The 16,582-nt window shown below is 35.9% G+C and overlaps 3 protein-coding genes across 3 annotated transcripts; 2 read left to right on the top strand and 1 right to left on the bottom strand.

Annotated features, from left to right (window-relative positions):
- Positions 1-431: 431 nt before the first annotated feature.
- LOC146165725 (polyadenylate-binding protein-interacting protein 2-like) lies at positions 432-4,503 on the bottom strand. Its single transcript, XM_083381869.1, has 5 exons — positions 4,042-4,503; positions 3,346-3,454; positions 2,729-2,831; positions 1,602-1,681; positions 432-1,299 (listed from the first exon to the last, which is right to left on the bottom strand). The coding sequence occupies exons 1-5, from the start codon at positions 4,119-4,121 to the stop codon at positions 1,243-1,245; spliced, it is 429 nt and encodes a 142-aa protein (XP_083237995.1). The 5' UTR covers positions 4,122-4,503; the 3' UTR covers positions 432-1,242.
- Positions 4,504-5,228: 725 nt separating this feature from the next.
- Positions 5,229-7,659, top strand: LOC146165724 (prefoldin subunit 1-like). Its single transcript, XM_083382406.1, has 4 exons — positions 5,229-5,378; positions 6,453-6,619; positions 6,988-7,072; positions 7,377-7,659. Exons 1-4 carry the CDS (start codon positions 5,352-5,354, stop codon positions 7,455-7,457), a joined length of 360 nt encoding a protein of 119 aa, XP_083238532.1. The 5' UTR covers positions 5,229-5,351; the 3' UTR covers positions 7,458-7,659.
- A 4,644-nt stretch (positions 7,660-12,303) lies between these two features.
- Positions 12,304-16,349, top strand: LOC146165723 (uncharacterized). Its single transcript, XM_083381012.1, has 3 exons — positions 12,304-12,550; positions 14,695-15,038; positions 15,965-16,349. The coding sequence occupies exons 1-3, from the start codon at positions 12,304-12,306 to the stop codon at positions 16,232-16,234; spliced, it is 861 nt and encodes a 286-aa protein (XP_083237138.1). The 3' UTR covers positions 16,235-16,349.
- Positions 16,350-16,582: the final 233 nt, after the last annotated feature.

Genomic DNA, 16,582 nt, shown 5'->3' with positions numbered 1-16,582 from the left:
AACGATCCGGAGTCGAGAAGCCATTTGGTGGCCGGACGGCATAGTTTCCTAGCATATACATTACAACAAATGACTGCCGGAAAAGTTGTAAGAACTTCGTTTTATGTTTTTTATCCAGTCTGCAGGACTGCCAAGTCTGTTGAAAATAACCCAAGTTCGACTCCGACCAAATGTGCGATGCTCCGACTTTTTACGTAACTTATTAAGGTGGATATTCAGCATTCCACCCATAGGGTCACAGAAAATGTGCCACTATGCTATTCCACCTTAACAATTTACAGTTTAGGTCTTTCGGAGTCCTTGTCCAGCAAATACAGTAAAAGTTAAAAATACAATATCTGGTTCTGGTTGTCTTGCACAGGTTTCACTGAAAATTTGTGCCTTATCTGCCATCAATAACACAACAATAGCTCATAGAAAACACAAGAAAATTGCTGACAACATTTTTGGCAGTTTATTAGGAGCACATAGTAACAGTAAAACACAAAACAAGGCAAAAGTACAAAACATATCTTTCAAGGGAACAGAGCTAGGGTTAACACCTTCCAAACATGTTGGAACAGCAAAATATCATCAAAATCCACGTAATATAGTGAAAATCCAACCTAGGAATATTTTTTGTCGTCAGCTTTTTACTACACGTCACCCCTTTATTCTTTTTGCTACAAATTTTAGCTCAAATAAGCGATTTTTTTCATACTTTAGGTTTAAATTCCGATTAAATGCTCTTGTTTATTTCTTTTGTGCATAGTGATTGTTGCATCACAATAAACAACCACAATGAAGCACCAAAGTTTAAGAAAAAACAAACATTTGAAAAAAAACACAGAGGAAAAAATGTAAAACTGCACTTTAAACAACTTTTGAAAACTGTTGGCCAATAAGAAATATTCTGGGTGCGAAAATTACAACCTTAAGTTAGTAACAAAAACTTATTTCCAAATAAAATGTGATTACAAAGGTAATTTGTACGTCTTTAACCAAGTTACAATGGACTAGGTTTTTAGCGAGACACAAACTTGAACTAATATGGAACGAGGGTAAAAAAAATGCAAACAAATTTAACACTAAAAAAAAAAATCTAAAACAAACTCCTCTGCAAGATTTACGTGAGCCACTAACATTGTTGCTTGTCGAAATATAAGGGATCTTTTTGTTATTTTCTATGCTCGGATACAAGTGCTTTTTATATTAACATGTTTGTTTTGTTGAAATAGGCGAACACTTAGAAATGGAGTTGGTTCAAGAATCGCTCGTAGATCGAGGAATAAACTCGGCTGCGTTTGGGTTTAGATGAGCCTGAGAATAAAAATATTGCTTCTATCATGAAAAATCACATTGGTAGAAATTACAAGTTTAAACAACTATTGTATGAATCTGTACATATTATTACATAAAAAGTTAAATATAATTTTGTATCACTAAAATGATTATATAATAATTTTTGTTTTTTTAACTTTACATATATTTATATTGCTTTTCATAACAAGTTTTTTTATGGTTGATGTCTAGCTTTTTAACAATAAGTTAAAAGTACCCGACCCTGAAAATATTTTAACAAATAAACAGACAAGATCCCACAACAAGAATTGGCTTAATACCTGTGGCACAAAAGTTGAAGTTTCCACAATTGCAAGTTTTTCTAGGTTGTTCTCAATTTCAACAGCGTTCGATTCAGAACCTGGTAATATGAATATAAATTATAAAATCATTGGAGGTTTATATTTACCCGTGCAAAGGAGTGTGTAAATTTCACTGGCAATAAATTTCTAGTTTTGTGTCACATCAAAAATAAATCCAAAATACATTTTATAAACAAATATATATTAAAGATAATGAATTAAGATTTTTTTAAAATATAGATTTAATAACAGGTTTAGACTGCTGAAAAAAAGAATATTTTCCAAATTGAATTGCTTCAAGAGTAATCACAAAGCAACCTGTCATAATGACGTATTGTGACACACAATCACTTTGTGAGGTAATAATAAGCAGGAAGTGATTATGATGTCATAGCACAAAACGAGTGACACACAATGAGGTTTATGAGGTAAGGGTTTAATCATTGTGAAGCAGATACACAGGGGTGGGAAATAAACATTAGTGGTGCAATGAAAGAGTTGCAACATCTCGCATATTTACAAAAATAACACAAACTATTCCGGTAGTTCAATCTTTATTTTTGCACTAAAAACATTATACAGCTACTAATTTCAAAGTAAAACCAATATTGCACCCTCGTTTAGCTTTTAAAAAAGTGTGTAAATAGTCTCAGTTTGTAAACACTATTTAATAGGGCGGAATTCTGTATAGGCCTATAAATTTATACTTGCAACTTTAACCCATTAGGATTAAGGTTGCACGTGTAAAACCCATTTTGATAAAGTACTTTGTTTACCAACATCTTCTATACTGTTTATTAAGTTTATTCTAGCTTCAAATCCGCTTTGCGTCAAGGATTTTCATGCAAGAAACGTATTGCCTAAAAAAATCACATAAGGGTTTCACTTGCTTCGCTTTATTCCATTTACCTAATTTCGATTTGAGTTTGGAAATAAAATTTCAATTTATGGACACAACTTTAGGACTTGCCTGGCTATATATTAGTTTCATTGTGTTTGAGAAGGCTACAACAGTATTATAAATTTCTCAAACGTTTTCTCAAAAAATAATCTACTTATACATCAAAGTACTAACAGTTAATAGTGAGCTATATTGAGGTGAATACCTTGTGTTGTGTTGGAGACGAGGGCGGTGATGCGGTCTTCTTCCCTCCACATATCCTCGAAGCTCTTCTCGATAAACTCCTCTTGTTCCATTTCATCTTTCACCTGGAGCAACATCCGCAATAATTACAGCACTCGTTGCAAATCAAACAAACATTTTAACGTACTTATTGCTGTTTGTTAGTTTAAACCAGTGTTTTTCAACCTTTTTTCCAGCAACGCAAACATTAAGCGCAAGTTTAACAGTGAAGCTTTGGCCACCCAAATATTTTCACTGAACTTTTTGTATACTGGAAGTGGACAATATCTTCAACTATGATAATAGAAAAAATATTTTCGAATTTAATTATCATAATTATGCCATGTCTTGTGTTGACTCCGTAATTTTCCACAATTTGAGAAATCTTTCTCAGAACCAATCCCAATAAATCTAGCTGCATTTCATGACACAACTAAATCAAACAACAAAGGGTGCCGATACTTTGTGTATCAAGTATTCTCAAGGAGAAGGTAAAAGAAAAGATGTACAACACAAGTTCAAGGAAGCTAAACTTAACAAGTAAAAGTACCATCAAAGTGCACATCACAGCAAATGTATAGCAAAGTGAATCATATTTACCTGTTTGTCGTACTCGTCTGCGTCAACCATCCACCCGTAATCCTCCAGGAGAGCGTTCGCATCAACGACCTTCTCTTCTTCCTGAGGAGCAACGATGCGCGGATCAACTCTGTGAAAAAACAAATTTTTAAACATGATTCAGTCAAGTCTGCATTTCATGGCACTCACACTGATATTTAGGCTGTGCAATTATGTTCCATGCACACACGCAAAACTTTTTGTTCGGTATAATTTATTTACAGCTGCGCAAATTTTAGCCGTAACTTAATTACAGCCAGAAATTTTTTTTCCAATCTGGGAAACTGAAGACAAATTTTGTAAACTGCCATGAATCTTTACAAGTAACTTCTGTCAATGAGTCGGACGCCAGTCAAGAAAAAGAACTATTGACAAAGCTGTACCTGTAAGTAACTTTGACATGTGTATATACTATGTAATACATATATATATAGCACAATACACACTTTATACAGAAGATATTTAAGCAACTTAAAATTTATGCAGCTGTAATAAAGTTACTGTTTTAATTTGTGAACCGTAAATCTAGTACAAAGTGAATATGTAAAAAAGAAGATATCTCCTACTGTTTTCCATAAATCTAGCTTAACTTTTCATGTTTGCTGACTTAAGTTTTAACGGCTGACCAAATTCACAGCAATTTCCCACTCAATAATTAAACTCATTGGTCATATTTACCCGATATGTTGATACGTAGCGTTACCGGCTCTATACTCGGGTGGACGATTTTTGTCCAATGTTTCTGGTGGTCCTTTCATTTTTGAGTCAAAAAAGTATTTGCTTTATCAGCTAAGTCGGTTTCAGACTGATTCGCTTGTAAACACAATTGCTTTGTTATTTAGGCTAGGGGTTTCTGAAATTAAAAATAGGTTGTAATAACTATTCAATAATTCAAATCTACTTCCAATGGCTTAAAAAGTTTAATCAGATTAACAAACAAATAGTTAATGTGCACCTTACATTGCAATAGCTGTATCTAAAATTTCAAACATTCAAGATTAACACTTTAATTTTACATTAATTACAAATAAAGATACCAGTAACTTATTTTTTAACTTAAAATTAACTTAACATTATGAAGTTAAACAACAAATCAATGATCAACGACAAATCTTTCAAACACGGACCTAAGCCTAACTGAGATTAAATTAGGTTGAACATTTATTTTGCTTAAGTATAAGCAACTTACTGGTGAAGAGAAGTTCATTTAGTTTGGCAATTTAAGCCGCAATAAAAAGTCGAAACAAAACAACAAAAATATGTCCGCATTTAACTTGTGACGTGGGGTCACGTGATAAAAACGTAAACAAAACAAATGAGAAAAAGTTGAAGTGAAAATATTCAGTTTGTTACAAATAATTACCGTTAAGTTTATTAATTAAAAACATAAAAGTACTATAATGCCTAACTGTTATGTTGAATCCATGACATATATTTATTTATGATTTTTTAAGACAAACGAAAATTGGATAAGGATAATTATCTAATCTGGTGATTTCAAAAGTATAGATTAAATGATCAAAAAATAAGATTTATTTGTACAAGTTTAATCTTCATGCAACCTGGAAATACTTTTATGAAATGAAAGTTAAACCTTTTTTGTAATGACTCTGTATTTTTCTGTCATCCGAATTATGTTTCACGAGGAATTTTATTAAGTCGTTTGACACAAAATAAAATGTTCCACAAAATATATTCACGTGACTAAAAAAATTTCGTTTTACATAATTTCCTATAAGTTTATCGATATATGTTACTTAATAACTTACTAATCACGTTAAAAACCTTAACTAACAGCCAAACTTTTGTCAGAGAAAATTTATTAAGCTAATAAGTAAAAATAATAATGACAGTAATAATCACGTGACCTACTGTACTGGTGTTATCGACTTAGTGTTAAATTCAGTTGCGGAAATTTCGTTAAAATAACTTTGGTATTTCTAATTTAAAAATTTATACACTGTGTAAAAAAATTCAAAGTCTACATAATGGCGATTGATTTAGAACTACGAAAGGTAAGTGGGCATTTTAATTTTTTATGAATAAATTGCGCTACATATGAGATTTATTTAAAATTAAACGAACAGCCTTCAATCTATCATTTTCATAAAAAATCAAATATATGTTGTATAAGATTTTGCACAGTAAGGGTTTATTAGCAAGTTAGATCACACTCCCACTAATTCTATTTAAATTTAAATGTATAAATTAATTACCAAATAAAAATTCTTGCTTTTAAATAACTTCTATTGAATAAAATTATACTTAGAAATTAGAATATTTCTTTTGAGTTGCAAGATTTCCATAATTTTTGCCGAAAAATTACACATGCCCATGATAATTGGTTGTTTATAGTCGTTAGTAATAAATTTTCCTTAATATGAAGTTATTTGGCCCAGATTGAAGTTGTGTAACTTCCACTGTGGAAAGTATGTCAAGTGCACCTGCGAATTAAACCTTAAAGTACACCCCGAAAAAAGTCTGAACCGCACCCCAAATATGTAAAACGCTTGTACAGTATATGTTTACAGTGCAATATATGCATAGCAGAATGATAAAGTGCACCCAAGGTTCACTTTAACCTTGTTGCCCCCTGCAACCCGGATTTTTTCAGCCGTGCACTCGCAAAATCTCGTCAAGATTTGCCATACTTTACAGCAGCGTTTCTCAACCGGGCACTGGTGCGCCATGGAAGGCTGCCATGTGCGCCGCGAGCAAAAGGAAAAAAAATAACCGACATAACAACGCCAAATTCGCAATAATAACCACGACATAATAAGATGTAAAATAGTCCAGATAAGACCTAAACATGTCAAAATAAGTTTGAAATTAATCGGAATAAGACTTAAATGACAAAATGACGTTTTTAATCTTAAAGGCTGAAGTCCCTTAACAAAAATGCAGGCAATTGAAGAGAAATACCGGTACACCTAAAAAAATTCCCGCTCGCAAGGTGAGCCGCAACGTTTTCATACGTCTCTAAGTGCGCCCCCAAGTAAAAAAAGTTAAGAAACACTGCTTTACAGACTGGGTTAACATTTGAAGATACTAGAAGATATTTTCCCTAAATTGCAAATTTATATTCCAAGGCTTTTGGTGAGCTTCAAAAGAAGATGGTTGAGACTCAGATGCAGATGAGAATAAGCGACGTTCAAATCGAAAACTGCAACAAAGAAAAACGCAGAATCGATCTGACGAAATCCGAGATTGAAAACCTTCCAGAAGAGACAAAACTCTACGAAAGCATCGGGAGAATGTGAGATATTAACATGTTTTCTGATAAATCTATTTAAAAAAACTATTTATCAATAGAAAAACTTTTCTTGAAAAATGAGATAGTAATTCACACATCTTATTTGTACTGAAAAATTGCACTCACAGACATTTTTATCTCAGTTTTATGCTAACTTATATTTACCAGATTATTATGCAAAAATATCAACTTCTGTGAGATATTAAAACAGTATTCTAAAAAAGTAAGTATAAGTATAGTATGTGTTTTGTTTTTTTATAAGTAAGTATGTGTTTTGAACAAATTACCTTTATTGATAGCAACTATTTACCTAAAGAGTTGCAATTTTTTATCTTGATTTTATACAAAATTAAATCAATATGCTCTGTAAGGTTCATGCTTCAACCTCGTGAAGTTGTTAAAGAAAACCTTGATTCACAATATTCACAATCGGAAGCAAAGATCAAAGAGTTGGAGGTTTGTGCCAAAGTTTTACTTCAACTTTACTATTAAAGTTTAGTTGGTGAGGAATGCAATATGGGCTCCTAACTATTCTAAACATAAATATTACGCTTTGGAAGTTTGAAGAAAGTAGTAATTTAAATAGCAGTATTGTTTTATATAAATAACCCTTTCTTTGTGATGTGTTTTTTTACTATTTTTAATAACCATAAATTTGAAATTATTGGCTGATAAAACAATGTTAATTTTGTAATTATTATATTTATGCTTTATACTCGAAATAAACTTTTGGGAATTTTTTAATAATATTTTATTTCAGGCGAAGAAAACTTACCTCGAGCGAAGCGTTAAAAGCAGTGAAGAAAATTTAAGAGAAATGGTTTCACAGCGAAGGAAATGAATCAAATCGACTGAATATTTTATTTCTATGTTGCTCTGCAAATTAAAAATTTGCCCGAAATGAAGCTGACAACAAAAAACAAAGCTTGGTTACCACATCATCGTTTTGTTGTATCTTATCTTGTAATGTTCAAAAATGTAGATTGTTTCTTGAAATTCACCTGCATTTTATTACAGCGCTATAAACGTTACAATCTGTTCAACTTCAGTTTTGTGTTATTTTATCAATATTTTGCTTAAAAGTTAAATTGATCCATTATAAGGATTAAGGAATGCCTAAAAACAATGTATTTTTAAATCACTTCAACGCAGTGTTTTTAACTAGGTTAAGTAATTAGCATACTTTTTTAACATACTAGGAATGACCTGGTCATAAGTTGCTGGCTGTGAATGTTCAGGATATGTTCTGCCACATATTGTGTGTGGGCGAGTTGTATGACCCCACTATGGGTGGATTGCTCAATATCCACCCTACTTCCGGAAATGGGTGGAATAGAGGGCTACTGGAATCAATACTCCACGGAGGCGGTTCATTTGACCATACTTAGATCGGGAGTCGTACTCCTATTTTGAAGATACCTGGTGTTGGACTTGAGTTGTTTTAAACCCACTCGTCGTCCCCAATTTTGTGTCTCACTGGTGAACAAAATCACCCACTTGAAAGTTTTTTGCGGTCCGTCTCGCGGCTAAAACAGTAAAACGAGTCTGACGTGCGCAGTACCAAATTTTGAAACTGATAAGGCCGCAAATTGTAAATGAGGAATCTTTTCCAACCATACATTGTGAGTAGATAAATCACGTAAAAGTCGGTTGCTGAAATCCACCTTATTTTGGTTACGTAATTGGGTGAAATACAGGCGTAAAGCCGGACTCCAGACTCGACGAAATCGCACATTTGACCTAGTTTGGACTCTGGTTCATTTTTTTGACCAGAATCAGACTCTCTTATTCATTCCGTCCTCCGAAGTTCAACCCGCTTTAAATTTACGAGGGAGCGGAACGAAATATATTCTTCCTCTATAGCTTCTATTACTCCCGGCACTTAATTTAGTAAAAGCAAAATGCGCTGCGAAATATTCCGCAGAAATGATGCGAACCAACGTGGGAAGGTTGAGTGCGACATCCCTGTGCAGTTTCCACTTAAACTTGGTCACTTATATTATTTTCCTCGGTTATTCGAGGACTTTATGTCCGTATTTTTTTAGCCAAAATGTCAATCACATTCCAATTATTCGATATTATTAGTCAGTGGAATTTTCCCGTCAATATTCTGACGCATTAGGAGTTCCTATTACTTAAGCTGTATGAATAATCCCAAGAAACACCAATAAATCACCCAACAATAAGGTTTGAGCAGAATCCACGCACGAAATCCAAAAGCAACAATCTCCACAAAAACCCGCTGAAATCATAAGACTTGGTTTATTTGCGAATAAAGCCGCCCATTGTTACGTCAGAATGTGTGACGCACGCGACATTATCCCCGATTGTTGTTTATGTTCTTCATTGATCTCCAAGACACGGGGTCGTCCTTGAAACAACATTGAACCAACGCTACTGCTCAAGATTGTTTGTGGAACACTACTCTGGTGCCACGGATCTGTGCAGTGTGATTCATTTTTCTCTCTGTTTCATTTTTTTCTTCTGATGTAGATTAAAAGTTGGTTGAATTATTGAGAAGAGGGGAGCTATATGGAATCACCAAAAGGTGCTATGCACAAGGCGCTTGGAAATAATTTAAAGATTTTCTAACGGTGTAATTCTAGGAAAGAATAAGTTGCGAATTTGGTTTTCACTTATTTTACTTCATGTCGTTTGACCTTGTTTAAACAATTGGCGCTGCTCTAGAATCCTACCACTTTTTACAGTTACTGACCAAGTTTTTAAAAAAATCTTTTAACCTTTTTAAATCCGAAAATTAAGAAAGGTGGATTTTTTCTGCTACTTGTATTAACGAATTTAATATGACCGCGTTGTTTTCGCGTTTTGTTGCAAATATAGCTGCACTGTTGCCAACTTCCTTATAGCGTTCATTTCCACAAAACATCGGCGGCGTTTTAGTAGCTCATGAACCCATAAAGATGTGGAGGTCTTATGCTGTTAAGGCATATGCGTGTGGTTTGTAAATAGCGACCTTATGTACAAGTACTTGTGCTTTGTTTGAACTTTACAACAAGTTTAATCTGCAAGTCAACAACGAAATAATTTACTCGGTGGAACAAAGACGCTTTGTATGTCAACCTTGTGTTACAAGGATATCGTGTATTAGCATGTGCATTTATCAGTGGCTGCTTTTTTAACTTACTTTGTGATTTTTACGCGAGGACAGTAACACTCCCGCTTCGAAAGCTGGTGAAAAAAGAGTTATTTCTCTTGATGCATCCTGGTGGACATTTTGTCAAGAGACACAAAAGACACGCTTCAAGATTTAGGCGTCGAGTGGACCGCATAAAAAGCGATATTACAGGTGTAGTGGATTCCAAGTAGAACCACTTGTTTTTTACCAACGGTCCGAAATATTGCGATACCAGGATATTTGGGTTCACTGCAGCCGCCGTACTATAGTGGTACTTACCTATTCAAGCTTAAATATAAATTAAATCTCTACTTTGGGTGAGGGAGACGACTATTTTAAAGCACCAAAATTAGCATTGAGCAGAGTAACTTTAAAACGGATGGTAATGTCTGGCTTAAAGTAACTCGCACAACATTTGGCTATACCTACAATTATCGTAACTTATTAAAAGAACTTTCAAAGCAATCTGGAATAATAATGTTGGAAATTGACCGCATCGTTCTTCAATAGGGGCCACGCGCAGTTTTTTTAGGGTGTTTTGGTGAACTTGAAGAAGCCGCTATTTCATATAAACACCTTGAAGCAACACCATGACTAGCCTACATGTATGACGTGATATATTGCCAGACAGCCAGTAGTTTCTAGCGTTTTGTGCAGTAGCAAGTTGTGTTTATTTTGTGCGTTTACATTTGGCAGATGATTGATGGAGCACTTTGTTGCTGCTGTATTCATAAATCGTGCTTCGTCATTCGAAACCACACCTTCTGTGGTGTAAGCTTGTCCTGACTCATTTGTAAAAGCTCTTACACTAGAGACTTTAGGGGAGATTTCTTGCAGGAAAGTTAAAATGAAAAACGAAACATTTATTTTGGAATCTGTGACTGTTCATAATATTTTTAGTCGCTTTAATATCCTTGCGCTGTTTTGCGGGCCAAAAATTAGACAAACACAGCCCCTGTTTTATTATCTGGCATAAATAAACATTTTGTGATGTTTGAGGTAATAACTGGAAGATGTTGCATGGTATTTAAGAAAATGAAATTCTTATCAGTAGTTGTGTAACTTTTGTTATGATGCCAAAATCACTTCTTTAATAAACACCGCATTTTATTTGACTTAATGACGATATACAGCGGTTATTACTTTTATAGACAACCAACTATGCACTTGTGTTTATAATAACTTATAAGTTTAGGGTGAAGCAGAAAAACGCATAAAAATGTTTCCGTTGTACGGAAAGTTACAAGTGCTGGTCATTTGTTAGGTTTTTTTCTCTTGCGCGCATTTTTAAACAAAACTTACAGTGTTGCATTTGCATTAAGCGAGTCAAAATACAGAGATGATTTGGTAAAATTACAAGTTCTAATAATGTGTCGAGTTAGTCGGCTCACACCGGTTCATGCCATGAGCGAGTAAACCTTAATGTTCGCCTGGGTCGTTGTGAAGATTCTCAGCTCACTTCACCCGGGACTTTCTCTCTCTGTTACGTCACAGTAAGTACAACGTCAAAAGTGCTCGAGCGCTCTAGAAACGTCACAAGGGGAAGGGACAATGGGCGCGCGATGTTTCAACAACTCAACCGCTCGAAATTACTTTCAGCTGATTTTTCTGTAGCTTAATTGTGACTTAATTGAAGTCATAATGCGTTTGCTGTTACGTCATAAAGGTTTTGCAAAACGAAGTGTGTGTTGGAATGGTGTTTCCATTGCTAGGGGTCTAAGGATTTTTTGGAAGGTTTAGGGGGGGGGGGGGTGCGTAAGGAATCTGCGAATTTAAATCTCCCAAAAAAGTGATCGTTGAAGTTTTACAGCAGTTTGTCTTTAGGCCTACTTATTTTCATTTTTGTGAATGTGTGGCGCTTTGCGGTTAACCAAGCAAGAAATGTGGCTGTTGGTCGCCACTTGTGATGTTGCTATGATAAGATTGAAACCAGGAAGCAGTTTGTTAGGCTTGTGTATAGATGTCTATACAAGATCCATATCAAGTTGACGCCTAATGCTTGTTGCTAACCAGTAGTTGTTCGTTAAGGTTTAGTGGTAGCTAATATAAAGCGTGCTTTGGTGGCTTGCGAATACCGGTCGATTTCCTTGACTTAAAACCTGTTTCGTAAGGTAAGCCCCAAAAAGAAGCGACGTTATGGGTGTAGTAGATTTTGAACGACCCCACTTTTGCTTTGTGTGGACGGTCCGAAATATTGCGATACCAGAATACTTGTGTTCAATTGAGCCGCCGTATTATAGTGGTATACCTATTCAAACAATAAACCTAAATATAAATGAAATCTTTTTTTTGGTGGGTTAAGAAGCCGATTATAGCAAATGCGTAAAGTATACCTTTCGGACTGTGCGTAATTTAATAATTTGCATTTTAATACTTTACCAAATTAAAAAAGCTTTTGAAAGTTGCAAATTAAACCCCAAATCCAACAACATCCTCGGACGAAAATCGTCCTGGTTCAGCCAAAAAAAAGATCTTCATGTTTTGACCCACGGATCATAGGTCACGAACTACAACTCACAACTCACGAACTCACGAACTACAACTCACGGAGATGGATTCAAACCACTTGCGATTCGCGAACTCGCTGAGCAACCTCCGATTCTGCTCGCGAGTGTCCGGAGGAGCTAGGAGCCTCTCTGTTGCCCCTAGCAACGTGGGACCGAGCAGGAGGAACGGGAGGAGCGTGAATCTTCCTCCTGTGGATGCAGGGAGGAGGAGGGAGGAGCAAAAAGTGAGAAGGAGCTCCGCGATCGATCTGCTACAACTCGCCAACGACTGCGCCAAGAAAAAGTCGTCAGGTAAGCGTGACGTCATGCTGTGTGGGTGACGTCATACTACGTGTGAAATTGTGGGTGATCTACTTGATACCCATGGGAACTTGAACTATGTTTTAAACCAGTGGTCGACAATGTGTTTTGTCGCGGCTCAAAATTTTATGTCACTTTTCAAGGGAACTGTATTGTCAACAGAATTGTATAGCACGTTATGCATTTTAACGTCATACTGTCAAGTTTGAAACGAGGCGAACTGAAGCAGGAAAACTCAGGAATTTTACACACAACAATACGGAAACTTTACATCATCAAATATAATATTATGTAACTGAAGAACATATTTGGCAAACGAAAGCTGAAACGCGTAATCTAAAGCCCTATTTAAAAATTCGTAAGATAACTTAATGAACTCTAAGATTTGGCTTGTGGCAATTAATTAATTTGGGTGTTTAAGTGTTGATAAACACGTAACACATACTACGTGTGAAATTGTGGGTGACGTCATTGTATGAAAAAAAATGTTAACACGCACACTACTTCAACTTCGTTTCGTGGCCTTAAATTCTCACAAAATCTATATTTTCTTTTCGAAATTGAATTTCCCCTAATAGGTTCCAAGCACGTCACAACGACGTAGAAGGTGGGTTTTAAAATAGTGAAATCATTGAGCGCGTTAAACTAAGTCGTAGCTTTACAAAAAGAGACTACAAACCACTCGGCAGATTCGCAGAGTCACCAGTCCGCGGCATATTTCCTTATTAAACGTGAAGTTGAAATGTAAAATGCAATTCAAAGTATATTGATGAAATTTTAAACGGTTCGACAATTTATTAAAGCTCACCACAGTTGGCATTTCATAGTTATTACAACAGTGCGTTGGAAATAGTATTCCTTCAAAGAATATAATTCTCACAATATGTTGCAATAAAATCGTATAAAATTTGCATCTTTGTGGTGAAACTTAACTGCGTATGTTGTAAAAAAACAGGGCTGTGGTCCGCAGGTCGAAATGAATTGGATGAAACGACTTAAGAAGCAGATTTGTTTCACATGTTTTTGTCCAATACTTAGCCTTGTAATCTTATTTTGATGAAAGTTCTGATTTAAACTTCGGCCTTAATGTGAAAAATAAATAAGTTTTACCCCCAGTATAACAACATTGACAGTGTGAAAGGTTTGTTGAAGGGAAGAAGCTAGACATAATGTCAGGGAGGAATGCTGAGTTGAAAAAGATCACAACTTTGTGGTTTTGTTGTTTTGTTGGCGACGTGTTGATTTAATCCGCTTTTGTCGCAACATTCCAGTTCAGATGAAAGCATTTCTCGGGTTGTAGCAAATATTTCGCCATAAATCAACGTTCTGTGGTGATATCGCTGCCACCTATAAACTACAAACGCTTCAAGCGAACTACAACGTGTTTAGAAAATAGAAAATGTTTCAAATATCGTGTTTTACGTTGCAGAAACAAATCGGTTAAATTGAAACTCGCTACCTTCGGTTAACTCAAAAGCTTTGCAAAGTGTGTTAATAAGGAAGGACTTGGAATCATCCAACGGCGATTTACATTTACATTCGCACATTGAAAGCAAGTCATTAAAGCCAACTGAATATCGTCCAATATACTGGCAGGAAATACAGCGGTTATGCAGTGCCGGATTAACCATTAGGCTACTAAGGCTATAGCCTTTGAGCCTGGAAAAATTCGGCCCCCAATCTTTTCAGGGATAAATATGGCTGGTCGTGATACAAATCCAGTACCAGTACTTTTTTGCATAAAAAGGAGATGACTGAATCGATTCAATGTGTGTCATGCGTGTGAGTTTTTGTAGCTTGGTTTGCAAAATAAGGCCATTCTCTAGTAAACAGCCTTAGGCCTACAGTACCCTTAATCCAGCCCTGGGGTTATGTAGCACGTGATTGAAAGTTAAAACATTAAGAAGCAAATAATAACGTAAAATAAATAAAACATAGAAAAAACAAAACTAAATACAAAAGTGTCAAGCTAAAAAATACCTATATTTTTCAAGGAGAGGAATACAACTTCTAAGAGTTAGACAACAGTCGTGCACTTATCTGTTATATAAGTGTTAAGCGTTCGATTTGTTTAAAAGGGATCCACACCAACTTTTCCCAATTGACTTAAAACAAATAATTTTTATTCTTTCCAGTAAACCTGGGTTCGTCAACCTCCACCGAAGATTTCCACAAAAGTGTCGCGAGCGCGCCAGAAATGTGTCGCAAGCAGAGGCAGGCGACACGACGCAAGCGGCAGATGGTCAACGACGTCAAGGTCAAACATCCGAGCGTCAAGGTCAAACTTTCCAGCGGTGATTTTGCAAAATCCTGGCCACTACATCCGCATGGTGGCGCTGTGGATCGACTCCCGGCCATCGTTGCATCGGATGAGAGGAACTTAAATCAACGGAGATCGCAAATATCCGGAGATTTAAGCAGATTCAACAAATCGACAAATTTCCGGATGAACCGCGCCCAAGAACCTCCGAAAGAGCAGGTGAAGCTACGGTTTGATTATAAGGATGATAATATCGGCGCCGATACTTGATACCAAGTTTTATATCAGTACTTGTCCGATACCAAACTAAATTGTGGTTTAATGCATGGTTTAAGATCTTATCAGGTGTTTTTTATTTAAACTTTTCTTTTATAAACAGTAAATTAAGGTGCCTAAGTTTCCAAGAACTATTGCTATATTTTTAACAACCTGGTGTTATTGCCATTATAATTTTCATTTTGTTCAATTGTGATTGTTTGGTCATAACAGACATCCCTAGTAAGTCAGCCCGCCTGAAATACTCACAGATTCTAAACAGGCTTTAACCTCCAAAATATCATTTTTTTAGTTATTGTAAGTTCGCACTTTGCTGAATCAACACAAGTCTGCCAGAATGTGCCGTGAATCGGTTCTAGACTCACTACAGTGTTATCTAACTTACAATCTAGATTTGTGATAAGATCTTCTGGCGTTTTGTGCTTCCATTTGTGTTGATTCTATATTCGTGCGCGATCCTGAAGCATTAACACAACTTCGGGAATCTAAACCCGGGCAAAACACTATAGCACCTTTAAAGTCGAGATAACATCAAAATAATGTCAATGTTTGGTTGATTTGCCATAACTTCGTGCAAAGTGTGGGATGTAGAATATACCGCCTATATTTCAGCTGTGATCTGAATTAAACTGTAAGGTCCGTGCGGGATTTAAACCCCTGAAATTTTTTTATCCGTGAAGAAGACGGCTCTTGTTCATGAAACCAAGCTGTGAATATTTTTGTTGTGTACCCATCAAAATAATTTCCACCTTATAAAACACCTCGTTGTCTTTAAAAAAGACGAAACAGTCCATTTTAACCTGGAGTCAGTTTACTCCAAGAGAGGAAAGTTTTTGCCCAAAAGGTCAAAAGGTCGTTTATTTCCTCAGATTCTTCTCGAAGCTTCCAACGAGGTCGTCATAGAAACCTTAACCAAACTCAAACTCACTCGAGCGTCCAGCGGGGATTCCCCCTCCAGCTCTTCGGACCTGACAACGGTAACCACGGACAGCGTGCAGTGTCACCATGACAACGAACCGGAAGTGGACTCGGATCAGGAGGAAGTTGACCGGAAGTGCATCACGTGGCTGGAGGGCGTTGCTAGGGAACGGATCCGTAACCCCGAGAAACTATTCCTTCCGCATTTGCTGATGTCATAATCGATGATGATGTAGGAACAAATGCATGCGACGATATTGTGACGTCATAATTGTCCGAGACAGCGCGATCATCGATGGCCCGTTTACGACGTCATAACGTGTATTATGCGCAGAGGAAGAGAAGGGACATTTCAGAGAAAAACTGTTTTCCTGGAAATATTACTTTTTCCAGGTGGAAGTTAATATTTATCGTGTCTAGGATATAAAATGCTTTCTTTTTGTTTTTGCATTTTTTTCTCATGTTAGAAACAAAAGATTCGCAACCTTAGTACGGATGTTTTTTTGCGAACTTGGTCAGCTTCCGCTGCGTTGGTTAACCATCAAGACATTTTTCACTCGTAAAATGGA

Source organism: Ascidiella aspersa, chromosome 2 (genome assembly GCF_963924565.1).
Source record: "Ascidiella aspersa chromosome 2, kaAscAspe10.2, whole genome shotgun sequence".
NCBI classification, from domain to species: Eukaryota; Metazoa; Chordata; class Ascidiacea; order Phlebobranchia; family Ascidiidae; genus Ascidiella; species Ascidiella aspersa.
This window is presented reverse-complemented; position numbering and strand designations above follow the sequence as displayed.